At 42.4% G+C, this 27,810-nt stretch overlaps 1 protein-coding gene across 2 annotated transcripts in view; it reads right to left on the bottom strand.

The window, feature by feature from the left end:
- Nucleotides 1–27,466, bottom strand: part of LOC103279261 (leucine-rich repeat-containing protein 37A) — a 45,935-nt gene extending 18,469 nt beyond the window's left edge. The window contains exons 1-9 of one of the 2 annotated variants that reach the window (XM_016994516.2): nt 27,058–27,466; nt 25,163–25,234; nt 17,809–17,880; nt 15,579–15,650; nt 13,009–13,089; nt 11,509–11,580; nt 9,803–9,877; nt 7,942–8,069; nt 3,160–4,634 (exon numbers count right to left, since the gene is read on the bottom strand). In XM_016994516.2, the coding sequence (XP_016850005.2) occupies nt 3,160–4,634; nt 7,942–8,069; nt 9,803–9,877; nt 11,509–11,580; nt 13,009–13,089; nt 15,579–15,650; nt 17,809–17,880; nt 25,163–25,234; nt 27,058–27,263 (2,253 nt within the window). In that variant the 5' untranslated portion in view covers nt 27,264–27,466. The remainder of the gene's footprint in view (nt 1–3,159; nt 4,635–7,941; nt 8,070–9,802; nt 9,878–11,508; nt 11,581–13,008; nt 13,090–15,578; nt 15,651–17,808; nt 17,881–25,162; nt 25,235–27,057) is intronic. The other variant, XM_062984163.1, reaches the window with a different exon arrangement.
- Nucleotides 27,467–27,810: the final 344 nt, after the last annotated feature.

The raw sequence follows: 27,810 nt of genomic DNA, 5'->3' as shown, positions 1-27,810 counted from the left end.
CTAAACTATTTTGTAGATTAATCTATATATTTATATTTTGTGATTTGATTAATGTCTTTTGACTTTTTAAAAAAATTGGCATTAATCTGTAACAAACTTGGCATGACAAATCTTTATGTGAGAAACAAGGAAAGCAAAACATTTCTACACTATAGGCCAGGGGTCCAGAAACTTTTTAAACCGGGGGCCAGTTCACTGTCCCTCAGACCGTTGGAGGGCCGGACTATGGTTTAAAAAACCATAAACAAATTCCTATGCACACTGCACATATGTTATGACACTGCTTTTGGCTAGTAAGATGCTCAATGTCTGGTTCCATATTTGTTCCCCCAGGCAGGAAGCAGCCAGGCCTTGAAGCTGCAAGGCTTTTCAATATTAATCAAGGTGATTAATTGCAACATTCTCACTGGCCTCTAACAGAGAAGAGTTATTTCTCCCACCCTGGACATTCCACAGATATATAAACCTCCCTTGCCTAGTTTCCAACAGACCTCACAGCCTCTGAGGATGCCTGGCATAGATGTGGGTAAACGTCAGGAGAGAATGCTTCTGGAACATACCCATGCAGCCTGGAAAACTCACAGCAACCCAGTGATTCTAGCCATGAAAGCCTTCCACAACTCAGAAGAGAAATGTTTGCGTTGTACACAAGGGATTCCTAGCCTAAGGAACCCTATCTATATACAGTAGAGTCTCACTAATCCAAGCCTCGCTTATCCAAGCCTCTGGATAATCCAAGCCATTTTTGTAGTCAATGTTTCCAATATATCGTGATATTTTAGTGCTAAATTCATAAATACAGTAATTACAACATAACATTACTGCGTATTGAACTACTTTTTCTGTCAAATTTGTTGTATAACATGAAGTTTTGGTGCTTAATTTGTAAAATCATAACCTAATTTGATGTTTAATAGGCTTTTCCTTGATCATTCCTTATAATCCAAGATATTCGCTTATCCAAGCTTCTGCTGGCCCGTTTAGCTTGGATTAGTGAGACTCTACTGTATATAAAAGAGTGATGGCATCAGGGCAGTGGACAAAACAACAAAACTACAGGCCCCCCAACCTCGAAATTTGACAACACAACCCATCATTCACGGCTCTAGGTTGATACAACAAAAAGAAAAGAAAAATAAAGTCCTAATTACAGGGAGAGGAATAATAGTTTTTATCCAATTGCTGCCAGTTTGAAGGCTAAACTCCACCCACTTGGTCTCCTAGCAACTCACTCAGCCCAGGGGACAGGCACAGTTAGGCCTCACTTAGGCCTCTTCCACAGATTATCAGATTTTAACTGGATTATATGGCAGTGTAGACTCAAGGCCCTTCCAAACAGCTATACAACCCATTTAGAATCTTATGTTATCTGCTTTGAACTGGATTATTTTGACTCCACACTGCCATATAATCCACTTCAGTGTGCATACTAAACATAAAGACAACCATGCAACAGACATTCAGTACCACCACTACCTCAACAATTTCTCACCAACACCACCAGACACTGCCACAGCAACGCGTGGCCGGGCACAGCTAGTGAAATATATAGGGTTGCCATAAGTCCATACATGCAGATCTTTTCCCTCAATGCTGCAGATTAGAACTGCTCAAAAAAGTGTACAGCTGGTTAGGGGATTCTGGGAATGGCAGTCCAAAAAGAAGACCCTTCCCCAATCAATCCCCAAAGGTCTGCCAAGGAATCCCAGGCATTAGAGGCTTTCACAGATATATAAACCTTACTTGCCTAGTTTCCAACAGACCTCGCAGCCTCTGGCATTGATGTGGGTGAAATGTCAGGAGAGAATGCTTCTGGAGCATAGCCATACAGCCTGGAAAACTCACAGCAACCTAGTGATTCCATGCATGAAAGCCTTCAAAAACAATGTTTGTCTTTATTACTGAAGCAGCGTGGAGGGAGGGACTTTAGGACCCAGCTCGCCCTTTTCCTCTCCTTCCTTCCTCTTCTACCAAAGCATGGGCGGGGGAGAGAATTTAGGAGCCTGCTCACCGGTCTCCTGTTTTTCCTCTCCTTCCTTCTCTTCCAAATTGGCAACAGAGACAGTGCGTCGTCTTCTTCCTCATCCAAAGCCATGGTGACAGCACTGCTTTGGAAGAAAAGAAGGAAGGAGAGGAAAGTACGCCGCCCAGCTTGCAGCCATGCTACAGCCGCCACCACTTTGGAAGAGAGGGAAGGAGAGGAAGAGGAGAAGGATGACACTACACGCAGGCTCCTAACGCCTTTCCCCTGCCTGCTACTTCGGAAGAAGAGGAAGGAAGGAAAGGAAAAGGAGAAGAACACGAGGGGGCTCCTGAAGTCCCTCCCCCACCTGCCCACCCGCCCGCTCGCTGCCAACAGCCTTCAGAAGAAGCAGCAGCAGCAGCCTTCCTCTTGGCTGCCCGTCCCCACCCAGAACGAGTAACCCCCGGAGGGCCGGATAAATGGCTTCGGGGGGCCGCATGTGGCCCGCGGACCTTAGTTTGGGGACCCCTGCTATAGGCAGTGCTAGATCTATCATTTCTTTAATTTTCTTTAAAACTAAATTTGAAACTTGTGCAAAACTTTTCTCCTTTCCCACTTTGCTTTTTCTTTTGTTTTGATTGGCGATATTGGGCCTCTCTTTATCTTTGGCTTCTGTTCCCCTTTATTACTTTTGGTTAGAATTTTCCAGGTGAAACCTTGGACCTCAAACAGTCCCTTATAATGTTATGGGGTGGATCTTGGTGGTGTTATGAGTGTGATGCTCTATAGGGAAACTCCTAGTGATACCAGAGAACATGTTGCTTTAAGCACACAGATGCAGAATGCACCTCTCAAACAGAAAAAGACTAAAACTAGAAAATAATGAAAATGCACACACTTTTAAAGGAAGTGCTCTTGCCCTGCAATTTCATCCCTGCCCCGAGGACTGAAGAAAAGGGGCAAGGCTTGAGACCCCTGGCTGAACCGTAAGACCAGGGAACCCCAGTTTTGGTCCTTGGTTGCAACCTACACGTTCAACTCAGCTTGCATTTTCCAGCAACCAGATGTCCAGTGAACTCTTGTCGCTTACAGACATGAACTCAACAAACTTCAGGGCAACAAACAGGTAAAGTGGATGTTGACCAAGTTCTTGATAGTCATACTAGTAGGCTTGACCAAGTTTGCCCCCCCCTTACCTCATCAGAAGGTTTCTCAATTTTTCTTGAGCTAGGCTTGCTCTTGTTGACTGCAGTTTTGACAGGCCAAAAGTATGACTCCCATAGAGGGGAAGTCTCCTTGATGTTTTCTCTATCACTGAAGAGTTTCATAAGGAGCCCTGTCCTGGAGATGAGTTTGGCACAAGCCATCTGGATGGTGGGTTCTGTGCAGTCCATTTTCAGGATGCGAATCACATGGGAGATGAGGTTCCTCACCGGCACATTTGGGATGAGGGTCGCTAAACGCTTATTTAGCTCAGCTTCAAAGAGGTCACCCTTACGCAGAAAGTCGTCCTGAGGCCTCATTTGGTTCAGCTGGGGGGAAGCAGAGGTCTGTGGCTCATGATGTTCCCAGTGCGTCTCATGGGACAATGTAATGTCAGGCGAGAGCTCATTCAAGTCGTCCCCTGGCATTTTGCCTTTTCCCCCTCCATGCATGAGCTGGTTGAGCAGTTCTTCGTTATTGAAGACTGTTTGGGCCCCAGCGCCGTTCCCCCCAATATTCCCACCAATATTTCCAACATTTTCTCCAGTCTTTTCCCCAGCATTCTCCATATTGGCTCCAGCAACAAATTCATTTAAAGAGGGGAGGGCTAGAGAGGCGAACACAGGTTGACTCTCTGGCTGGGGATTTTGACTAGCTGGCGTTTCCTCCTGTTTGGTGACAGGAGAGGGAGTGGTTGCTTTCCCACGCTTTCTGGATTTATTGCCATGTTTCAAAATAATAAAAACTTTGCCTGTCAATTCATCATCATCGTCGTCGTCCATCAGGATGGAGGCCGTTAAGGTGGGAGAAGCCAGAGTTGAAAAGTCTGAAAGGGAGCGCTTCCAAGAGGACAGGCGTGGTGCTATGCGATGGGATCTGAGACGCTTAAATTCTTTTGATAGCTTTCTCATGTGCTGAGCCCTTGGTGTGGAATCTTGGATGCCTGGCAGCTCTGCATATTGCATCATGGCCTGTGACAATCCCTGCTTATTTCTGCCCATCCTGAGAAGTGATTCTTTTCTGTTTGGAGACGAACTGTCTCTCTTGACTTTCCTCAAATGTCTCTTCTTCTGCAGAGCTGGAGCAACATGCTTTTCTGCAGCAAGTGTAGTGCCAATTGAGGCCCCCGCCACTTTGTACTCAACAATTTTCCCTTTGAGTTCTGACTCCAGCAACTTGGCCAGCATGTATAGTTGTTTCAGCTCACTTTTGTCAGTCCATTTTATGTCCAGAGATTCATTGTTACTCACATCTGCTAAATGTTCTACGGTTGTGAAAAGGTGGGGAGTCAATTTTTGGAAATGGATGCCAAAATGAGAGAGGCTCTGGTTCACTGGCATTGCCAAAGATGTGTTTTGTTGCAGAGGACTCTCTGGCAGAATACTCAGGGTGTTACTGGAATTCCGTTTCCTGGTTTCCAAAATCTTCATAATTTCCTCTTGCATCTTATGCAAATCCTCATTTTTCTCTGTTCAGGAACAAGAGGAAGTATATTACAAAAAATTGAATTGTGCTGCTTATTGACAGAATATTTTGGGGATATTTGGGGGGAAAGATTAATCAGGATACATGATAGAAGTGTATTAAAATGATATGAATAAAGAGATGCTTTACCACCCTCTCCTAATAGTAGAACTTGGAATCAAGCATTTAAGTAGAAACATTTGGGAGGACGAAAAGGTGAGTCTACTTCCTATCGAATGTGATAGATAAACTCTGGAATTATGTGACACACTTTGTAGTGACAACTGCAAACTTGGATGGGATTTGATACATTGTGGAAGATAGTACTTCTAGTTGGCACACCTATGTCATCTTCAACATCAGAGGCCCAGACCATGGTGGAAGGGGAATGAGATTTTCACCCAATCGCAAATTTCCAGCATCAATAGAAAATTCCAGTTGAGCATTAGAAATACAGTTTAATCATCCAAATTATTTTAGTCCTATACTGTATAGTGTATTCCTGAATGGAAGAGGGTTAGATAGCCTTTGTGGTCTCTTCCAACTCTATGAATCTATGATTCTATGAAAAAGTCAGGCAAAGAGCAAACACATCCAATGTAAGAGCACTAGGGAAATAATTTTCAACATGTCATCTTCCATGATGCTAGAAATTTGGGCATGAAGGAAACTTTCATTATTCTTATTGGGGAGGCTATGGCCTCATTTCACTGCTCCCCCTCCCCCATTTGTAACTATAACACTATGTTACAAAATTTGAAAGATTTTCTGTTCCTGGTTTGAAAGTGTTATTCCTGTTTAATTGTGCAATACTTTGAAAGTAGTTGTTATACCCCAGAAATGTTGTTTTTGTGGCTGCCACAAACTACGTTGAATTGGTTGAGTTATTCATTGAAAAACTATAGCATAATGTGTTGCAGGAGTCTCACAAAAACAAAGTTTTTGCAGTTTAATAAACTTTCCCCATGTTTTTATGATAGAACCAATTTGGAAATGACAATTATAACCCAGGAATAAAAATTGTGTTACATAGTGTAATCCCTGGGAGTTCTCTGATCAATGAGCAATTAGTGAAGCAGATCACCTTGGACACTTGGACAGTGGATTGAGGGAATAGAAGAGGCTCAGTCTGGTTTGTTTGAGTTGGGCTGACACTTCCATCACTCGGGATATACATGTGTAGCAAGTTTTTGTTTTTGCTTTCACTGGAAAATCATATACAATGTTGAGGTAGTAGGAGACAGTTTGATAGCCATGCTAGCTGAAGTTGCAGGACAAAATAATAGTTTTTTCAAGCATTGCATAGATCACCCAACAAACAGCCAGAAATAGCAACATCAGGGTGGAAACAGCCCTCCAGAGGCCTTTTTATAATACGGCCAGCCCTCTGAATCCATAGGTCCTGTATCCACAGATTCAATAAACCGTGGCTCAAAATTATTTGAAAAAAAATTCCAAATATATTTTGTCATGCACCAAACACTACAGTGACATTTCTGTTTAGTCTGCTATAGCTTCCAACCATTTCATGGGTCCTCAATCTCTCTGTGGCAGCAGTTGCTTATGTTATTTGCCATTTTATATAAGGAATACAACTTTACTATCCCAAGGGCTCACTGCACACCGTTATAACACTGTAATTCCACTTTAACTGGTATGGCTCCATCCAAAGGCGGCCCAACGACGAGGTGAATTAGGCGGTCGCCTGTGGTGCAAATCACTTGGGGGTGCAGTCGAGGCGCCTCCGCGTGCGCACGGTGGAGAGCCGTCTCCCATGCTGGGTGACCCGCCGAGGACGACCCTCTTGAAAATTACCTTCGATTATCCTCGGCGGGTTGCCCAGCATGGGAGACGGCTCTCCACTGGAGTCCAGCCGAGCCATCAGCCACCCCTCTCCCACCGTGGCCATCTCTGCAGAAGCCGAAGCTGCCGAGGTGCTGGGAGCCGAGGATGGGTGAAACTATGCATGCGCACTTGACCGTCGCCCAAAATGGTCGACGGTCCTGTGCACATGCGCAGGGCTTACACACTCGCCCGCATGGACGGGTGAAAGGTGGGCCCGTGCTGGCGTGCGCTGCAGCCTCACCCGCCGCCGCCACCGAAGTCTGCTAGGCAAGTGGGGTTTATTTTTCTGCCATTGGTTTGTGTGTGTGTGTGGGGAGGGTGTGCCAAAATTCAGGGGGGAGGGGGTGCAAAAATTCTGTCCGCCTACTACGAAAAATTACCTAGGGCCGGTTCTGGCTCCATCCTATGGAAGTATGAGTCCTGTAGTTTGGTGAATGACAATAGGAGCTTTCTAGCTGAGAATCCTAAGTGCCTTCTCCCTCTAAACTACAAACACAAGTTTCCACAGAATGTTGACAGGGCAGTATAAAGTATAGTGTGAAAGGGCTTAGATGTTATTGGACTGCAAGTTCCATCAACCAAAGCCAACTTAGCAAATGGTGAGAAATGGTGCTGCAAGCATTCATCTTTCTCTAGGCTAAGACACCATTCATACCACTGGGTAGAGGATTTCAACAAAGGCTCTAGGCGTGATTACTTGGAGGGAAATTTATTAGGCCGGTGCTTCCCAACTTTTTGGGTCCCCAGATGTTTTGGCCTACAACTCCCAGAAATCCCAACCAGTTTACCAGCTGTTAGGATTTCTGGGAGTTGAAGGACAAAACATCTGTGGACCCACAGGTTGAGAACCACAGAGCTTGAGGTAGGGGCTCACTTTGTGCTCCCTTTATCCACGTTTCTTCATTTTCTGTGACCCAGAATTTGGAATCATTTCTCTCTTTGAAATCAGTAATAGAGTTTTCCTATTGAATATTAGGCTTCACACAACACAACTGAATGAAAGATAAATCCTTTTAACCAGTAGAAGGAATCTGGCTCAAGATTTATGTTTTTAATATTATTACTGGAGGGCGTTTTTAGTCATCCACACTTAAAGTGCTATTTCTTGTGTTATCTCATTGGGAATTGTTTTTCATCCCTCAAATGGAGATGGAAGGAAGGAAGGCAGGCAGCCAACCCCCCCCCCCCTCAAAAAACCTCCCAGACAAACAAAAGCTCTAATTCATACATGGTTGGGAGTGGGAACAATGCAAATATATGAACAAGCATTGAACTATGCTGGGCATTGGGAAGCATTGCTCCTGACAGTACAACAAGCTTATGAATTATTTCTAAACTACGTACAGATACCAAAATGGGGGGTGAAGATGGTTCTATGTGGCACATCACTATTCCTGCCTTGCATGTTGCCCCCCCCCAACACATTTGCTGATCTCTCAAATAGAGTTAAAGAAATAAACAGATACCCAGCCTACCACACTGAGTGCTCTTTGAGTCACATGATTCAGTGCAATTCAATTGGATGCTTTCACACAGAACTTCAATGTCGTCCTGAATACGGCAAAGGCAACAAACCATGTTCTTGGGCAAGATGCTGAAGATGAAAAGAAAACAAATAGTTTACAACAACTTCTTGTTGGCCAAATAGTCCCTTCAACCAAGTACCTAGTCAACCCATAGAGATATGATCCTTTGAATCTGAAAAGATCAAGGTCAATCTATGACTGTTTCCTCCCATTTGGCCCCATATCAATAATAATATAATAATAACACTTTATTTATATTCTGCCCTATCTGCCAAGAGGACTCAGGGCAGATCACAGTGCACATACATGGCAAACATTCAATGCCGTTTGGACAGACAGGACAGAACAGAACAGAACAGAACAGAAAGGAGGTATGTTGTTTTTTGAAGTTCAGCTTCGGTGCTTTGGAGGTTGTGCTCAGATTCAGCCACGGGGGGGCGGGGGGGGGCTGTTGCTCCATTCTCTATGACAAGAGCCATCAGGACTTCCTCCTTGCTTTCAATCACCAGTCACCTGGCATTTTATGGTGTTTTATGTATTTTATGGAGGAGCCCCGGTGGCGAAGTGTGTTAAAGCACTGAGCTGCTGAACTTGCAGACCAAAAGTTCCCAGGTTCAAACCCCGGGAGCGGTGGGAGCGGCCGCTGTTAGCTCCAGCTTCTGCCAACCTAGCAGTTTGAAAACATGCCAATGTGAGTAGATCAATAGGTACCGTTCCGGCGGGAGGGTAACAGCGCTCCATGCAGTCATGCCAGCCACATGACCATGGAGGTGTCTACGGACAACACCGGCTCTTCGGCTTAGAAATGGAGATGAGCACCAACTCCCAGAGTCAGACATGACTGGACTTAACATCAGGGGAAATCTTTACCTTTTACTAAAATACCTCCCCTTTAAATTAGCAGTACCTAATTTCTCTACTTACAGCTCAGCTGTTTTTGAACTGCTTAGGTAAACAGTGAGCAGGGCCTGACATCAAGTGCTCACCCCAACCAGGCTTCGAACTGGCCCCTTATCGGTTGGCAGATCTTATTACTGCTGGTCATTTACCAGCTGTGCTACAGCCCAATTTGTCCTCCATTTGCATTCCATTTTCCTTGTATATCTCTTTGCATCTCTACTCATGCCTCTTACTATTCCATCCTGTGGTGAGTGGAATAAGAGGGAAACTCCCTCATCGGAGTACTGTCAATTTCAATTTTGAAAAGAGGAGACTCTAGGTGTGTATTTTTTTACACAATACTGTTACAGCACATTGCATGCGTATGTGCCTTGAAGCCACCTGTCAACTTATGGTGACCTCATAAATTTCATCAAGTTTTCTTAGGCAAGGAATATTCAGAGGTGGTTTTGCAGATCCTTTTTTCTGAAACATAACCCATGGCACTTGATATTCACTGACAGTCTTCCATTCAAGTACTAACCAAGACCAACCTTGCATAATTTCCATGATCAGAGAGGATCTGGTGACTTAATGATATTTGGGTGGAGTACAGTAGTATTCTTTTAATTGTCTTAGCTCTGTGCTGTGGAATATTGTGACTTGTAATTTCTGGAGATATTGGGAATTTTCTTTCAGAGCATATTTAGTGCTTCCTTAAACTGCCAAGATTCCATAGGATTTAGCCATGATTTATTAAAGTGGCATCAAAATGTGATAATTGTCTACTGTAGAAAAGAACCCAGATGCATGAGTGTAAAGAGAGAGGAGATTGCCTCCTCATCCGAGACTGACTCTCTTTTCAAGTTGTTTCTTTCTTTATCCCTGTTTTGCAAAAAGGAAAAGATCACAGGGTACTTACAGAGTTTTCAATTGAAGGGTGGTTTTGAGCAGTTCCACCAATGTATTTGGGGCAATTCCTGTTGCTCCAAGGTCCCTAAAATCACAAAAAGAGTTTTTGTACTGCTGATCCTAGGTACTGCTAAGTCTACAGGTCTTTCCACACAGCAATGTAACCCAGAATATCAAGGCAGATAATTCACAATATCTGCTTTGAATGGGGCTGAGTCCACACTGCCATATAATCCAGTCCAATGTGTATTGTATACAGCTATGTAGAAGGGGCCTAATCTACCTGCCAAGATTGTTCTGAGAACCCACTGGAATAACTCTTATGGACGATAATAATAATGAGCTCAAAAGTAGTACAGTCACCCCTCCACATTCAATGAGCTTAAGGGCACAGAGCCACTATCAAAGCGAAAACCTGTTAATAAAGGAATCTTTTGAGGAATCTCTAGGTCCTCCAATATGACTATGTGGTCATTTTCCACTGGAAGCTGACTACAGGATCACATTGGAGGACCTAGAGAATCCTAGAGAGGTGAAAAGTGACCATGAGGTCTCACTGGGGAGCCTAGAGATTCCTAGAGAGAACATTTTAAATCAAATCTGGGAATAATAATAGCTGAAAAAGTCCCCATTAAAAGTAAAGGTGAATTAATTTCCATGACTCCATCCTATGGAATCCTGAAACATGTAGTTTGGTGAGACATCAGCAGTCTTTCATAGAAAAGGCTAAAGACATTCTTAAACTACAACTCTCAGGATTTCATAGCATTGAGCCATGCCAGTCAAAATGGTGTCAAACTACCTTATTTCTACATTGTAGATGCACCCCCGCCCAAGACCCAGACTGAGACAAAGATGGGATTTTAACAAGAGCAACAATAAACATCAACAAATTAACACTAATGTGTTTATTCTTTCTGCTAACTTTTCCAAGAGCTCTAATAAAATTTATTTCTCAGAAACACAGAAGCCTCCAAGGAAAAACTAAATAAATGCTGGTTCTCCTTCCCCATTTTTAAAGTCTCTCATTAAACTTGTGGGAGAGATGGTGCTGAGAGATCAAAGCTGGTTCTACACTGCCTAATATCCCAACATTTGATCCCAGATTATCTTCTTATCCCAAATTATCTGGCAGTGTAGATTCATATAATCCAGTTATAAAGTAGCTTTCTTTTTCATGTCAGAAGTCATTTGAGAAACTGCAAGTCATTTCTGGTGTGAGAGAACTGGCCGTCTGCAAGGGGAGGCCTGGATGTTTGATGTTTTCACCATTCTTGTGGGAGGCTTCTCTCATGTCCCCGCATGGAGCTGGAGCTGACAGAGGGAGCTCTCTGCACTCTCCCAGATTAGAACCGGCAATCTTCAGGTCAGCAACCCATCCTTCAAGTAAGCAGTCCTGCCGGCACTAGGGTTTAACCCATTGTGCCACTGGGAGATCAGATACTGGGATATAGGGCAGTGTAGATCCATCCAAAGAGACTGGCTGAAGGTCTCAGAATGAGCTTTATAACTGAGAGGGGGTTAACTGAAGATGCATCTCTCCCTGACCATATCCCATACAATGTCACATTGCTTTACCATATTTTATATGCAAAAAATTATAAACCGAAAAGGCTGAGGCCTCCCCACCCCCCACAAAGTTTTAGGTAAACTTGAAAAATGACAGCAAAAAGAAATCCCCACCAAAAGTAAAGGCAAATGAATTATGGTGCTTACAGGAACTTCAGTGAGGGCAATTTGTATAAATAGGGATCCTCAATGACTGTCAATTGGTTGTGGCTGAGAACCCTGCAGACAAAGGCACAAGGAGTGAAAGGAGACCATTACTAGTTTGCAGGATGTAGGTCACAAATGCCCAACCCAGACACTTGTGTGATAGCTTTCTGTCCCAAACAAAACAAACATGCTATAGTGTCCTTAGATCTCATTGGTAACTTTCAGATCTCAAAACCATGGAGCAGTGGATAAGGGGGAAAGGCCAACATATAGTGGATTGATGGTTCTGGTGGCCACAGGCAATAGACAGTAGACTTGTGCATAGATCTGTTTTAGCCATTTTCCTTCAGCTTTGTTGGCTTCTCTGGGCAACTGTAACGGCAAGGGCTCAGCCGCCATGTTTTTTTCACCCAAAACGACCCACGTAGGTGCTGGCCGTGGCTTCTTCCCTTCTATTTAGGAATATGTGCCACATGCTTCCTTAACCTCATTCTTTGAACCCAGGCTCCCTTGAAAGGAAGAAAGAAAAGGGTCCAAGGAAGGGTGCTTCCTTAACCCCGTTATTCAAACTCAGACTCCCTTGAAAGCAAGAGAAGAAAGGAGTCCAAGAAGGGTGCTTCCTTAACCCCGTTCCTCAAACCCAGGCCCCCTTGAAAAGAAAGAATCCCAGAAATAGAAAGGGGAGCCTTGTAAATTCCCCACTGTCGCCAATTGGCCAGATCTTCCCAGATCTTTTGGCTACCTATCTGAAGACATATTTTTCTATTAGCTGTTTTTGGGGGGCTCCCGAAAACTGATCTGGGTACCCAATAACATTCAGATACAAAAAACAGATCACCCTCCAGCTGAATTGCACAAGCCTATTAGATAGAGCCCTCTACCAGTTTGCCACCTTAATTCAAAACTTTTAAAACCTTTTCCAGTCATGTCTCCTTTCCACTTAAGAAAATTTTATGCAACTCCAGGTATATAGGTTTAAAAATAGATTTAAAAATCATACATTTACTGACAACAAATCAGCATTTGTAAGGCTCACTAAACAAGCTGATTTTCCTTCTTATGAAGCTGCAACATTTTCTGCAGAGTCAACTAACAGATTCGTGCAAATGTTAAAAACCTTTTACTGTTGCCAGATTTTCCACAATCCTAATATTGAGCTATTTGGGGTCACTTGGAGTCAATTCCCATAATTTAAGAATCAGTGGGATCAGGACTCATGGTTTAATTAACCTACCTCTTCTCCCTTTCTCTCTCTCTTATAGCAAAGGAAATAATAAACTTTGGACATATCTTGGTGTGCTAACAGTTTGTAGGCAATATAAAACAAATTATTTATCACAAAACAAGTCAGGCTTCAATACTCTTGTCTCTGCAGTGTTGTCACTGCTCAGTGGATTGGGATCTGCTCTTTTAACAAAAACTTTTTTAAAAAAAGAAAGAAAGAAAGATATACAGAGCTTTTACATGTTATTTTTGGGGATTATGCTAGCCTTTACTTACAACTTGAGCAAAAACTGCATTCCATGCCAGGCCTGAAATGCCCCCTGAGTGATCCGACCAATGACGTTGCCACTGAGATCTCTGGAGAGGGAAACAGAGGAAAAAAGAAACTGTGTATATGGTATTTACCTAATCAAACTAAATTCGTACACACACCAAGCGATGATATTCTTTATCGTATCTCTGTCCAATTCATACAGACTTGCAAAATTGAGGGTCATAAACACTTATTAAAATCTATGCTGGTTTTGGTGTTCTAAATCCAAAAAGCGACTTCAGATTTGCTTAATCACACACAGTTTCCCCCCAACTTCCTTTGATGTTTCTGTGTTACAATATGTGACTGAATGGAATCAGTATTGATATCAATAATGAAATTTGTGAATGTACTGAGTATGATATGACCATTGTATTGTGTTTTTCAAATTCTGTACCTAAAAATACATTACAAGCAGTGACAATAAGGGTTTTTTGAAAAAACCATCACAGGCCGCACAAAGCTGTGGGGTTGGCTTCAACTTTAGTTTCTAGATTCCAATTGGTAACTTTCACATTTATCATTGCCTTTCCTGCCTGAAACTCCAGTGGAGGTGACACATTTTTGATAATTGTGGCTTGGGCCTCATAGTAGGCTCAGCTGGCCCTGAAGCCATTCCAGCCTTTCTCCAAGAGACCAATGTGGTCTTCAAGACAAGTAGAAAACAAGATCTTATCTATTGTTGATAGATTCAATAGGTGTTTCACTGAGCATAGCTCACATATTCTTCTGGCTAATAGCAAGTTAGTGTATCCTTATAACCACTGATGAGCTGGGTCCTCAAACCACCCCAGATGTTGCCCCATACTCAGGCCAACACAGCTACTCCAGGATGACACACTCATTCCCCAAACAGAGAGATCAAAGTGTGTTGTTGTTGTGTGCCTTCAAGCTGTCTCTGACTTGTGGCAACTCTAAGGCCATAGGTTTTCTATGGGACTGAGTGTGTGACTTGCCCAGGATTGCCCAATGGATCTTTCTGGCTGAGAAGTGAATCAAACCCTTGTCTCCAGAGTCATAGCCACTCAAACCAGTATGACACATTGCTGGCAACAAAAAAAACATATACCAACAATTCTAATAAAGGGAATTAATACTGTGCAGCAACACACTCTCCTTGAAGCTTTATAATATCTACAGTAGCTACAACCACATCATTCTCCATTATCTCTGTCATGAGTGCAATGAATGAAATTGTATGATTGGGGTCTGGCTAAGGGCCTATTAATGCCTACCAAGGCTGAAGACAAAATCCTAAGAAATTTAGAACCTGGAAATCTGCATCATGGGGAAACAAAGGAGATGAAGATTTGATCAACTTGTGACATAAAAAGTGTTGATGGAAGGAAATGCTGAACTGCTGATGATTACTCACCTAGAAACGTTCAGTGTAAACAGCACATATTTACATAGTCAGAGACAATAGTTCTTTAAGGTAAGGAAATCAGAAACAATTATTCCTTATGTTAAAAAGAAAAACAACATCTGTCTGGAATTGATAGAGCATCAGCAAGTCTTAGTTGAATAACAAGTCAATCAATCAAGAGAACACCACCAGCAAAAATGCTATATAAGAAGACCCTTTTCTTTTGGAAAAGGGTGGCAGTTCAGTTAGGAATACAGCCTGTCCACCCGCCACCTCCTTCCAAGTTCACCTGAATGAAGAAGGTGGTGAGTATGCATGTGAATAAATGTATGTGGAGTGAATGCTCAATAAATGTGAAGGTTTCCCCTTTGTAATCAATATCACTATTATAAAACCAGTACTGGGTCTGTGTGTCTACTTCTTTCTCTGAAAATGCTTGATAGCAATCTGTCCCACTGAAAACAGATTAAATAACAATTTTTAAGGTTCAAAAAGTATTAATGACATGACTGTTAGGTTGAGAAGTAAGGGGCATGTGCTCTTTGCAGTTCTTACAGGAAAGGAAGTTATTTCATTTGCAATTCTGCTAGAAGTTTCTGTTAGAAGATACAGTGGGTAAGTGGGGGGAACCCCTTCTGTGTCAACCTGGAGCTCTTCAATTGTGTTATGTCAATAGGTAAGAAGCCTCAGGCATACTCATCACATGTAATAATTCTGCAGATGCTTAGAAGCAGTTTTCTCGTTTACTAAGGCTGTGCTCTGCCACTAGAATCAGCTTTCAGACTGAACTCTGACTCAACTTTGACCTTTTAGAATAGCCCAAAATCCTATTATAAGGGTGGAAACTGTGAGGCCCTGTGGATGTTTCTGAAGTGCAACTCTGAACATCCCTCACTATTGGCTATGCTGACTTCCAGGATTGCTGGGAGTTGTTGTTTGACAACTTCTGAAGAACCACACAGTTCCCATCCTATTATCGACCAAAGAAGTATCCAGAATAGAAACAATTTTGTCCTGTCTAGGGTTATTGGGCAAGATTTTCAACAGTCCTGAATCCCCATACGCCTAATGATATTTAGAATCTCCATGATAAGGACTTGACATACTTAGGACTATGGGATAAAAAGCCATTATAATCTCCCCTCTATTTTATACTGAATGACTTACATGAACTGCAGGAATGGAACGGGTTCAAATGCATTTTTCTCAATGGTCCGAATTTTATTACATGACAAGTCCCTGTCAAAAGCAGGACACAGAATTGATTAAGCTAGAGACTAGAAAGGTGCACAATCCAACCCCATCACTGGCATCTGTACTGCAAGTTTACACCTTATATTGTTAGCCTGGATCATCCACTATTAAATAAAAACAGCACTCTTTGCAACTTGTCCACTGCTCAGTTTGCAGGACTATCCCTACTGTTAGGTAGATCAAAATGGGCACTTTGAATAGTGATGATAGGAGGCAGCTTTAAGATGTTAGAGGAATAAGCTGTGTGCCAAACAGCTTGCTCCTCATCTGCAAGCTAGCCTTTAAATGTATACTCTCCCATCACGTGTCAAAGAAAGACTGCCAGTTGGCTTTTGTACATCAAATAAGGGATCAAATATGGTAGAGCCGGGCTTTAGCACAGCAGGTTAATCGCCAAACTGCAATAAATCTTGCCAACCAGAAGGTTGACAATTCGAAGCCTGGGTAAGGGTGAGCTCCTGATCTTAGCTGAGCTTCTGCCTATCTAGCAGTTCGAAAACAATGTGAGTAGATAAATAAGAAACGTATTAAAAGCGGGGAGGTATTTAGGCTCAGCGTTTAAATCAGAAAAAGAAGGAAGTTTACGAACAAAGAAAGCTCTTTGGCAGGGAGATGGAGCGACAGCACCCCCCAGTGGCCCGAACTGAGCACAGCCTCCAAAGATGCCGAAAGATGGGAAAGCCTATATATACCTCTATCTGTTGTCAGTTTTGACATTGTATTAATCGGCATTGAATGTTTGCCATATGTGTGTTCTGTGATCTGCCCTGAGTCCCCTTCAGGGTGAGAAGGGCAGAAATACTGTAAAAATATAAATACTGTAAATAGGTCTTTTGTCCTTCATATATGGTGGTCCAGTCATCTTAGTTTGTGCTTGCGTGAATGTTTTTCCATGCATTTAGCTTGCTCCTTGAGACATGTTTATGACACCATTGCAATGTTCAGATGTCACGATAAGACAGAATTTTGAATTCTTGAAAATTCTGTCTAACAGTTTATGAGGCAGAGTGCTGGTGGCTGCTGAGCAATTGCTCCCACTGCAAGCAAGTGTAGATAATCAGACTTTCCTTCCCATATAGGGTGTATCACAGGTGCCACTGTAAGACTCCATGGGCTTGTTCATTCTTAAAAATGCTTGTGTCAAGACAGCCATTCAGGTCTCTTTTAATTAAGACAAAAACCAAAGCAATGAATCATTTTCCTTGACTAAACAGTAAGCTGATGTCAGTATAGCATCCAGGAATCAAACTACAACTCTCATGATTCCATCGCATTGAGCTATGGCATTTGAAGTGGTGTCAAACTGCATTAATTCTAGTGTAGATGCACTTATAGCAGCACCTGGCCACAGTTTGCCTCATTATGAGATGTTTTGAAATTATGGTAATTGTTTTTCATTTTGTATCTGTACATACACAGTAGTGCACAGATATTTTATGCAAACCAGTATTCTGAAGTATTGGTAAGCAGAGAAAGATGGAAGGAGATTCCGCTGCAACAACTGACCATCAGTTGTTTTAACCTGCATTTTAACTATGTGTATCTTGTATTTTAATACTGTTTTATCTTTTTGTTTCAACAATGTTGTATCCCACCTTAAGCCGCAAGGAGAGTCAGGTAATAAATTTATTATTATTATTATTATTATTATTATTATTATTATTATTATTATTATTACAAGAAAGAGATTTTCACCTAGCAGATGGCATCCAAGTAACAACATAAAGGCACATAAGCTAACACCGCACTTACATGTTGCATTCACTTTGTAAAAGGAAAATCTAAGAAAAAAACAGAGTTGAATATCTGAAAACCCTATAACATGAAAATTAATCTGTTTCATCAGTCATCAATTAATCGCTTAATCAGTTATCTAAATAATTACTATCCATAACATATTACATATTCATTGAATCAGTCAAAAATTACCTATCTTGACTTTAATTTCCAGAATCCTACAGCCAGCATGGCCACTGGGGGAATCTGGATGTTATAGTCCACAAAATTAACTTTTCTACGCCTGTTGTAGTTTTGAAGCTATTGCTAACTATCTCTACTCTAAACAAGCCAAACCCATTCAGGATCCATTTTGCCAGTAGATGCAGACTTAACAAATAAGGTAATGCCAGAAGGAGAAACTTACAGGTGTGTCAGTGAAAGCAAGCCATCCAGAGAGTCATTTTGCAGTCGGGTCAAGCTATTGCCCTTGAGAACCCTGGAATGATGGAGGAAAGTTTGAAAACATCACACAGATAAGATCACAGCTCCTGATTTTGTCTGATCCGATTGGGCCCAATCACCCCAATGAATTCCAGACTAGTTTGAGTTTTAATTAACTTGCAGTTTATAACACTTTGTAACATGACTTTTGTTCCTAGGTTATAAACATCATTTCCCAATTCGTCCTGTCATAAAAACATGGAAAAAGTTTATTAAACTACAAACTTGTACAAGCCTGCAGCACATTTTGCTATAATTTTTCAATGAATATCTCAGAGTCACAACCAATTCAACATAGCCTTGTGGCAGCCACAAAAAACAAAAATTGTGGAGCATAACAGCTACTTTCAAAGTAAGTACGGCACAATTAAACAGGAAATAACACTTTCAAACCAGTAACAGAAAAAAATCAAATTTTGTTACATAGTGTAATCAGAAAGAGTTTTGAAGGATTGCGGACTAAAACTCCTAGAACATGAAGGAGTCTGGAAGTTAGAGCCCCATGAAATAACTGCATATAACCAGTTACCTCAGAACAAAATGTTCTTTTGTTTACATAAAAAAATGCAACCAAATAGTCTGATTCAGTGTTATTATCAAAATGACAATATATATCTGCTTCCATATCAGTTATGTATGTGGAAGCTGCTTTCATGTATCATCATTGCTGGGATGAACTAGGTGGACTATCATCATTGCTGAATCTTTACAGCCTGCCCATAATTTGAAGTCTCACATATACAGTAAACTCTCAAGTGGCACTCATGGAGATGAAGATGTTGGATAAGCCAAGCTTTTCATATGCTTACATGAGGGTGTTTAAAGTGGCTTGCAGGTCTTCTTCTGAATGAACACAGACTACATTATCATCAGCATCTTGGAGTTCTATAACAGAAGTTGTTGTGACTTTACTTTTGGCTTTTAGCCTGTTGAGGCTAAAGAGCTTGCCATCTGTCCGACAGGTGATTTTCACACCAGTGGGAAGCTTCCTGTCAACAAGGTATAGCATCATAGCTATGAATATAGAAAACAAAGTTTGAGCAATAATGTACCTCTATTTGACACCTGATCCCACCTTAAATGGGCCACTTTGGGAGCCATTGCTATTCAAGACTGTTGCCATCATGTCATCATGGAGGAGCCACAAGATGTTCAAAATTTCATCAAGGCATCTGATTTTCAAGAGGATAGGTTCAGAGACATTACAATTCATAGTGCCAAAGGCCTTTGCAAAGTTGATGAATGCCATGTACAAAGTTTGATTTTGTTCCATATGAAGTGAAAATCATATCCACTGTACCTCTCAGGGGATGTAAGCCAATCTGGGACCATCCTGGATCAATGCGCAGTGGACCATCCTGGATCAATGCGCAGGGGATAGCCCTGACAGGGACAGTGCATCACCACAGTCACACTTATGTAATCATGCAAATGCTCCATCCCCAATCATAGACCAGGAGCAACAGGAACATCCTTGGGAGAGTAATGGGCTCTCGGATGTATCTCAATGGATTGTCATTGATGAATGCACTGGGGATGTTGAGGAGGAGGACAACACTTTACACCTACATGATTCACTTCAACAGGAACACTCTTCAGGGGACATACACACTGTCTTGCACAAAAGGGACCCCGTCAATCCTCAAAGGAAACAGGTCTTGGTAGTAGGTGACTCCCTCCTTAGAGGAACGGAAGCCATCATTTCCAGACCGGATGGGATGGCTCGAGAAACATGCTGCCTCCCGGGGGCAAAAATACACCATATCACTCAGAGGCTCAGCAGGCTCCTAAAGCCCCATCACCCTCCCCACCTTATGTTGATTCATGTAGGTACCAATGACACCGCTAGGCATACTTTTCAAAAGATCACAAATGATTTTCGAGCTCTGGGAACAAAGCTAAAACTGTATAATGCACATGTGATCTTTTCATCCCTCCTCCCCGTTGTAGGACATGGCTCTACAAGGGCCGGAAAAATAGTACAGGTCAATAACTGGCTCAGAAAATGGTGTCAAGAGGAGCATTTTGGCTTCCTTGACCATGGTCTACTCTTCCAAGAGGATGGACTACTGGCAAGCGATGGGGTGCATCTCACACAAGTAGGAAAACATCTTTTTGCACACAGACTCACAAACCTCATCAGGCGCACTTTAAACTAAATCCACTGGGGGAGGGGAACAACAGCCTGGCGAACACTATATTACCCACGACCACAGGGAACCGCCGTAAGGCTAAACGGAGGGCTGCACAAACACAGCAAGGACCAAGTACAGAGAGCACAATAATCCCAAATAAACAGTTCGAGGGGAGGTCACAGGGGCTTACATGTCTTTACACTAATGCTCAGAGCATGGGAAATAAGCAAGACGAACTCCAACTCCTAGCACAGCACCACACATACGATGTCATAGGCATCACTGAAACCTGGTGGGATGACTCCCATCACTGGAATTTAACCATTGAGGGCTATAACCTCTTTCACAGAAATAGAACAAAGGGGAGAGGAGGGGGAGTAGCTTTATATGTCAAAAACAGTTACGTTGCAGAAGAAATGCAAGACTGTAATCCGGGAAACCAGCTTGAAAGCATCTGGATAAGAATCAAGGGAACCGGGACTCAAAAAGATCTTGTCGTGGGTGTCTACTACAGACCTCCGAGTCAGGATGAAGGACTTGATGAAGCCTTCTGTCAACAGCTGACCAAACAGGCACAAAGAAGAGATATAGTAGTCATGGGCGATTTCAATTATCCCGATATCTGCTGGAAAACAAACTCAGCCAAGAGTACAAAGTCCAACAAATTCCTCACTTGCCTTGCAGATAATTTTATGGTCCAGAAGGTAGAAGAGGCAACAAGGGGATCAGCAACTCTTGATCTAATCTTAACAAATGTGGAAGACCTGATCAATACAGTTGAAGTGGTTGGATCCTTAGGGGCAAGTGACCATGTGCTCCTGCAGTTTGCAATACAAAGGAATGCTGAAACTAAGACAAGTCAAACACGCATTCTGGACTTTAAGAGAGCTGACTTCCAAAAAATGAAGGAATTACTGAGCGGCATTCCATGGACGCCGATATTAAAAAACAAGGGAGTTAAGGATGGATGGGAGTTTTTCAAAAGTGAAATACTCAAGGCGCAAATGCAAACAGTGCCAACAAAGAAGAAAAATAAGACAAGTGCAAAGAAGCCAGAATGGATGTCCAAAGAACTTCTAACTGAGCTAAAGCTCAAAAGTGACATGCACAAGAAGTGGAAAAGGGGAGAAATCACCAAAGAAGAATTCAAACGTATAGCCAACTCCTGTAGGGAAAAGGTTCGCAAGGCTAAAGCGCAAAATGAGCTCAGGCTTGCCAGGGACATAAAAAACAACAAAAAAGGCTTTTTTGCTTATGTTGGTAGAAAAAGGAAGAAAAAGGAGGCGATAGGGCCACTGCAAGGAGTAGATGGGGTGATGGTGACAGGGGATAGGGAAAAGGCAGAACTGCTTAATGCCTTCTTTGCCTCGGTCTTCTCACAAAAAGAAAGCCATCTTCAACCTCAGCAACATGGAATGGACGAAGGATTGGGGGAAATCCAACCCCAAATAGGGAAACAAGTTGTCCAGGAACACCTGGCCACTCTAAACGAATTCAAGTCCCCAGGGCCAGATCAGCTACATCCAAGAGTATTGAAGGAACTAGCGGAAGTTATTTCAGAACCACTGGCAATCATCTTCGAGAGTTCTTGGAGAACAGGAGAAGTCCCAGCAGATTGGAGGAGGGCGAATGTGGTCCCTATCTTCAAGAAGGGAAAAAAGAACGACCCAAACAATTACCGTCCGGTCAGCCTCACATCAATACCAGGCAAGATTCTGGAAAAGATCATTAAGGAAGTGGTCTGCAAACACTTAGAAACAAATGCGGTCATTGCTAATAGTCAACACGGATTTACCAAAAACAAGTCATGCCAGACTAATCTGATCTCTTTTTTCGATAGAGTTACGAGTTGGGTCGATACAGGGAATGCCGTGGATGTAGCATATCTAGATTTCAGTAAGGCCTTCGACAAAGTCCCCCACGACCTTCTGGCAAACAAACTAGTAAAATGTGGGCTAGACAAAACTACGGTTAGGTGGATCTGTAATTGGCTAAGCGAACGAACCCAAAGGGTGCTCACCAATGCGTCGTCTTCATCATGGAAAGAAGTGACAAGTGGAGTGCCGCAGGGCTCCGTCCTGGGCCCGGTTCTGTTCAACATCTTTATTAATGACTTAGACGAAGGGTTAGAAGGCACGATCATCAAGTTTGCAGATGACACCAAACTCGGAGGGATAGCTAACACTCCAGAAGACAGGAGCAGAATTCAAAACGATCTTGACAGACTAGAGAGATGGGCCGAAACTAACAAAATGAAGTTCAACAGGGACAAATGCAAGATACTTCACTTCGGCAGAAAAAATGGAAATCAAAGATACAGAATGGGGGACGCCTGGCTTGACAGCAGTGTGTGCGGAAAAGATCTTGGAGTCCTCGTGGACAACAAGTTAAACATGAGCCTACAATGTGATGCGGCAGCTAAAAAAGCCAATGGGATTTTGGCCTGCATCAATAGGGGAATAACGTCTAGATCCAGGGAAGTCATGCTCCCCCTCTATTCTGCCTTGGTCAGACCACACCTAGAATACTGTGTCCAGTTCTGGGCACCGCAGATGAAGGGAGATGCTGACAAGCTGGAAAGCGTCCAGAGGAGGGCAACTAAAATGATTAAGGGTCTGGAGAACAAGCCCTATGAGGAGAGGCTTAAAGAGCTGGGCATGTTTAGCCTGCAGAAGAGAAGGCTGAGAGGAGACATGATAGCCATGTACAAATATGTGAGGGGAAGTCATAGGGAGGAGGGAGCAAGCTTATTTTCTGCTGCCCTGCAGACTAGGACACGGAACAATGGCTTCAAACTACAGGAAAGGAGATTCCACCTGAACATCAGGAAGAACTTCCTCACTGTGAGGGCTGTTCGGCAGTGGAACTCTCTCCCCCGGGCCGTGGTGGAGGCTCCTTCTTTGGAGGCTTTTAAGCAGAGGCTGGATGGCCATCTGTCGGGGGTGCTTTGAATGCGATTTCCTGCTTCTTAGCGGGGGGTTGGACTAGATGGCCCTTGAGGTCTCTTCCAACTCTACTATTCTATGATTCTATGATTCTATGGGATGCAGGGAGGATGTCTTCTGAAATAGGTAGAATGTAGTTTCTGAGGATTCTTGTGAGGTTTTTTCCGGTGGAGGTTAAAATGGAGATACGTCAGTAGTCTGTTCTTTCTCCCTTTTTGAAAATGATTATGATAACAGCATCCTTGAAGTCTGCTGGGATCTTCTCGGCCACCCACACTTTTTCAGTGAGCTTGTGGAGGAGCAGTGTCAGCTCAGGCCCACCTTCTTTAAAGATTTCAGCAGAGATCCCATCAGGCCTGCTGGCTTTGCTATTTTGTAGTTGGTTGATGACTTTGCTGACTTCCTCTAAAGACAGTGCTGCAAGGTCATCTTTGGTTTGTTGTTGAGGGATTTGTGAGTTTGGCCAAGTTTGAACTGTGATTAAGGAAATTATGGTGGGGCTCTTTCCAACGTCATGCAATGGATTTTTTTTTGTCCTTTAGAAGTTCTGATGAACATAGAGCGTGTATGCCATGATTTGTTAGGTCACAAATGATCTTTGTGGCTTTAAAGAATCCCTATGCATTATGAATATCTGTGAACTGTTGGATTTTTAAAGCCTTTATTGTCCACCAGATATTCTTAAGTTCTCTGGTCCTTCTTTGTGTCAGCTTTTGCACTAGCATAGACGTTTTTCTTAGCAGCACAGTTGATGTCTCTTTGCTATATTTGGAAGGCTTTTCTTTTCTTATCAATTAAATGTTGGCTCTTGTTATCATTCTCATCAAAGTAGTCTTGATGTTTCTTAGTTTGGCATCCAATGGTTTGTTCATAGGATGTAATGATAGAGGTCTTCGGTTTATTCCAATATACCGCAACATTTTCAGGATGTTCCATGGGTAGATGATCCTTGAGTGTTGTTTGGAGAAGGGCTTGTTCGGAGAGCTCTTGAAAGGCCTGAGTGTTCATTTTACACCTTATCTTTCTTCCTTGGAGTCTACATTTGGGGACGATATTGATGGCCATTGTGTATCAAATTAATCGGTAGTCTGTCCAGCAGTCATCAGCACTTGTCATGGCTCTTATGAGAAGTACATCACGGCAGTCTCTGGTACATATAATTATATAGTCTAAGAGGTGCCAGCGCTTTGCCCGGGGGAGCGGGGATGCTTCCATAATGTCTTAAACTTGTTTTTCTGGTGGAAGATGATAAGATTGTGTTCTGCATATTTGGTCAGAAATAGGATGCCTTTCGGGTTGCATCCTAACTAACACTATACCTGATACTGTACCATACATAACATTTGTATTGACTTGATATTAATATACTGTAGAAACATAGTAATTAAAAGCAAATCAACACAAATAAAGACAAACCTAACTTAATGTAACACAGTATTAATGTATTCTAAAAATTCTGCAAAATACTGATGATATATTTGACTTTATTCTGATCACATTTTAAAATGAAAACTACCCCCTGTAAATACATTAAAAGTCAAAATATTTTGTGGGTGCTTTGCAAAAGTCAAAATGCTTTGAGATTCTATTTTTTTTCATGTCAGCAGCAACTTGAGAAACTGCAAGTTGCTTCTGGTGTGAGAGAATTGGCTACTTGCAAGGACGTTGCCAAAGGACACCCAGATGTTTCAATGTTTTTACCATCCTTGTGGGAGTCTTCTCTCATGTCCCCACATGGAGCTAGAGCTGATAGAGGGAGCTCATCTGCACTCTCTCCAGATTGGATTCGAACCGGCAACCTTCAGGTCAGCAACCCAACCTTCAAGTCATCAGTTCTGCCGGCACAAGGGTTTAATCCACTGCACCACCGGGGGCTCTGAGATTCTATTTGGCAAAGCTGTATATAGAAATATCCTAAGTATTCTGGCACAGGAACCAACGGATTAGCTCAGAGCTTTTAAAGCTTTGAAAAGCTGCTGAGATAATATAAAAATGAATTCAAGTTTCAATTAATGCATAACAAAACTGAAGTCTCTTGTGTCATATTTTCTTTGAACCAGCTAGCTCAGTTCTTAGGCACATTGCCACCATCACCAAAGACTTTTAAAAGAAAACTCTCAGTTGCTCTGAGAGGTTGGCCCACACCAGGTCAAAGTTGGATGCCTACTACAGAGTAGAAACATAAATGAATACTCACAAATACTCAGCCCAAGGAAAGCTCCTCCATGCATGTGTTCCAATAGTAGAAATCGCATTATTCGTGAAATCCCTGAGGAAGAAATAAACATTGGGGGATGTAGTTCGAATGAACTCTCCTATGTGGGCGAAACGTCAGGGCAGAATGCTTCTGGAACATGGCCATACAGCCCGGAAAATGCACAGCAACCGAGTGATTCCGGCCATGAAAGCCTTCAACAACACATTGAACGCTATATTTTCAATGTATAAATTCAGTGTTGTAGGTGTAAATATTGAAGTGGAGAAACTCATCATGGCAGCCCATGTTGCCATGTTCCCGTGAATAGTAAAAAAAATATGCAGGCATTTTCAACACATTATTTCACACAGTTTTCATGCACACCAAGGGCAGGATTTTTGTGAAGCTAATGGGTATTAATTGCCTAATCAAAAGCTAGCCATCCCAAAATACTGTGTAGAACAAGGACAGTTTCCATCTGTATCTTATTGCTAGATACCCCCTTCTTGTTTTATCCTCAGATATTGTGACAATTGCATTAAATTCAAGAGGAAGAATTCTTGGTGTAAAATAAGAACTAAAGCATCAGCTGTGTGCTGATCTGTTTTAGTGAGTTTGATAAACTCCCATCTTAACAAGAGCCGACATTTGCTAGTTGCTGTTATTTGGAAAGAACCTCTGTACATCTTCAGGGATATTTTCAGTTTAAGAAATCTGATTTTAGGAAGGTGTTGATGCTGTTAATCTCGTTGTCTTCTTTCAGTTCCCAGGAGTGCATGCACACTACAGAATTAATACGGTTTGACATCACTTTAACTGCCAGGGCTCAATGCTATGGAATCATGGAAGATGAAGTTTTACAAGGTCTTTAGCCCTCTCTGCCAAAGAATATTGGTTCCCCATCAAAATACAGATGCTAGCATTGAGCCATGGCAGTTAGAGTGTTTTCAAACTGCATTAATTATACAGGTTAGGTTCACCTAAAAATATAGAGATATAGCGAGGTCCAGAACTTGGAAATTTTACTTTTTTGGATTACAGCTCTCACCTTTCATCAGTCACTGATTATGCTGGTGATTCTGGGAACTATAATTAAAAAATAGTATTTTTTTTCCAATCTAAAAAGGACCCCAAGAGCCAAATGACAGAGATTTGCAGCAAAGACAGTCAGTAAATAAACCTATCCAATGCAATGGCAGGAAATAGGGCAAGCAGTAAATAGACCTGGCATCAGCAACTGGAAAGCCATAGTTAAGCCCGCATGGCTGCACTGTCCTTTCATGCTCAGAAAGGTAGTGGAATGCTAAAATAAAAGAGAAGTGCTCAATCTTGACAATAACCTTTTTCATTCTCCAGAAAACTCCAATATTAAAGTTGCTGCATTACTTTATATCAGCAAATCTATTCTAGTTTTCTCCAGCTTTTTTGTAAAATAAATCAACCTTAATTACCCATTCAGAACACAGTCACCCCAAATGTTAGAAGGTGTGTCCACTGAAGGTACATCTTGCACACAATCTCAACATGTTGACCCTGTTGATCACAAAATCACAAGGCCTCAACCCTGCAAACCAAGGGAAGAATCACACTGTTTGAAACCCCATGTAGCCCATTGTCCATTTGGATCTATAACAACGGGTGGAAGCTTTGTAAGGAAAGACACATATGATCTGAGATATGCTTTGAAAATCGAACACAAATGAAATCGACATCTATCTGCGAACCTTCAGGATGCCTGGATATAAGAGCTCTCTTCTCCCACCTAACTCGTTTTGGGACTTAACAAGAGCTGCTATTGGACTTGGTATTTTTAGCTACTCTCTGGTCTGGTAAAATAACAAGCAATACATCATTAAAAATATGTTGGTATCTCGTTATCTATCTCGGATACTTACAAAAAGAAAAAAACACGGGGATGGCCAACCGCCTTGGGCATGGGCACCCGGTGGAGCCCGGGGTTGGCGGTCCTGCTGCAGTTGAGGATTTCCACGGTGCAACGGCACGGGATTGGGCAAGGCTCATTGGCCTTGCCCAACCTTGTGAAAGTCACTAGTACGATCAAGAGGAAAAAGCGAGTATTAGAGGTAGCCACGGGGCCCATGCTACAGAGCGGATACCAGGCCCCGCTCCCCTCTTGCTCATTTGACTCCAGTAGAGGATGTCTTGGAAAATGGTGGCCACCACTGGTGGTGACTCCATGCGGTTACCAAGCAACCAGAGCCACACGCCTCTCCATAATCTTGGGAGGAGGCCACCACATCACCATCCCATGCCTGGCTTTCCTGGATCTTATGACTTCTTCAAGAAGCCTCTTCGTGCACACATTCTAAGCATCCTGGTTGGTTGTGACATCATTTTAGAACTACTACTGACATCATAGAACTGCTGTAACTATGGCAACCTTGTAGTAAAGCCAAACAAGGCTGATGAGCTTCAGATACATGGGCATGAATGTGGTGCTTCTATTTTTGGGTTGTGATCTTCAGTGATCTGGAGATGGGATGAATGCTCATATCATACAATTAGCACCAGAGTATGACTCAAGAAACCAGAGTTTGATTCCCTGCCCGGCCACTGAAATCCACTGGTTGGCCTTGAGTGAGTCACATACTCTCAGTCCCAGAAAATCTTAAGATAGGTTCGCTTTA

The sequence above is a fragment of the Anolis carolinensis genome, chromosome 6, assembly GCF_035594765.1.
Source record: "Anolis carolinensis isolate JA03-04 chromosome 6, rAnoCar3.1.pri, whole genome shotgun sequence".
NCBI classification, from domain to species: Eukaryota; Metazoa; Chordata; class Lepidosauria; order Squamata; family Dactyloidae; genus Anolis; species Anolis carolinensis.
The sequence above is the reverse complement of the archived record's forward strand: the minus strand, read 5'-3'. Positions and strand labels throughout refer to the sequence as shown.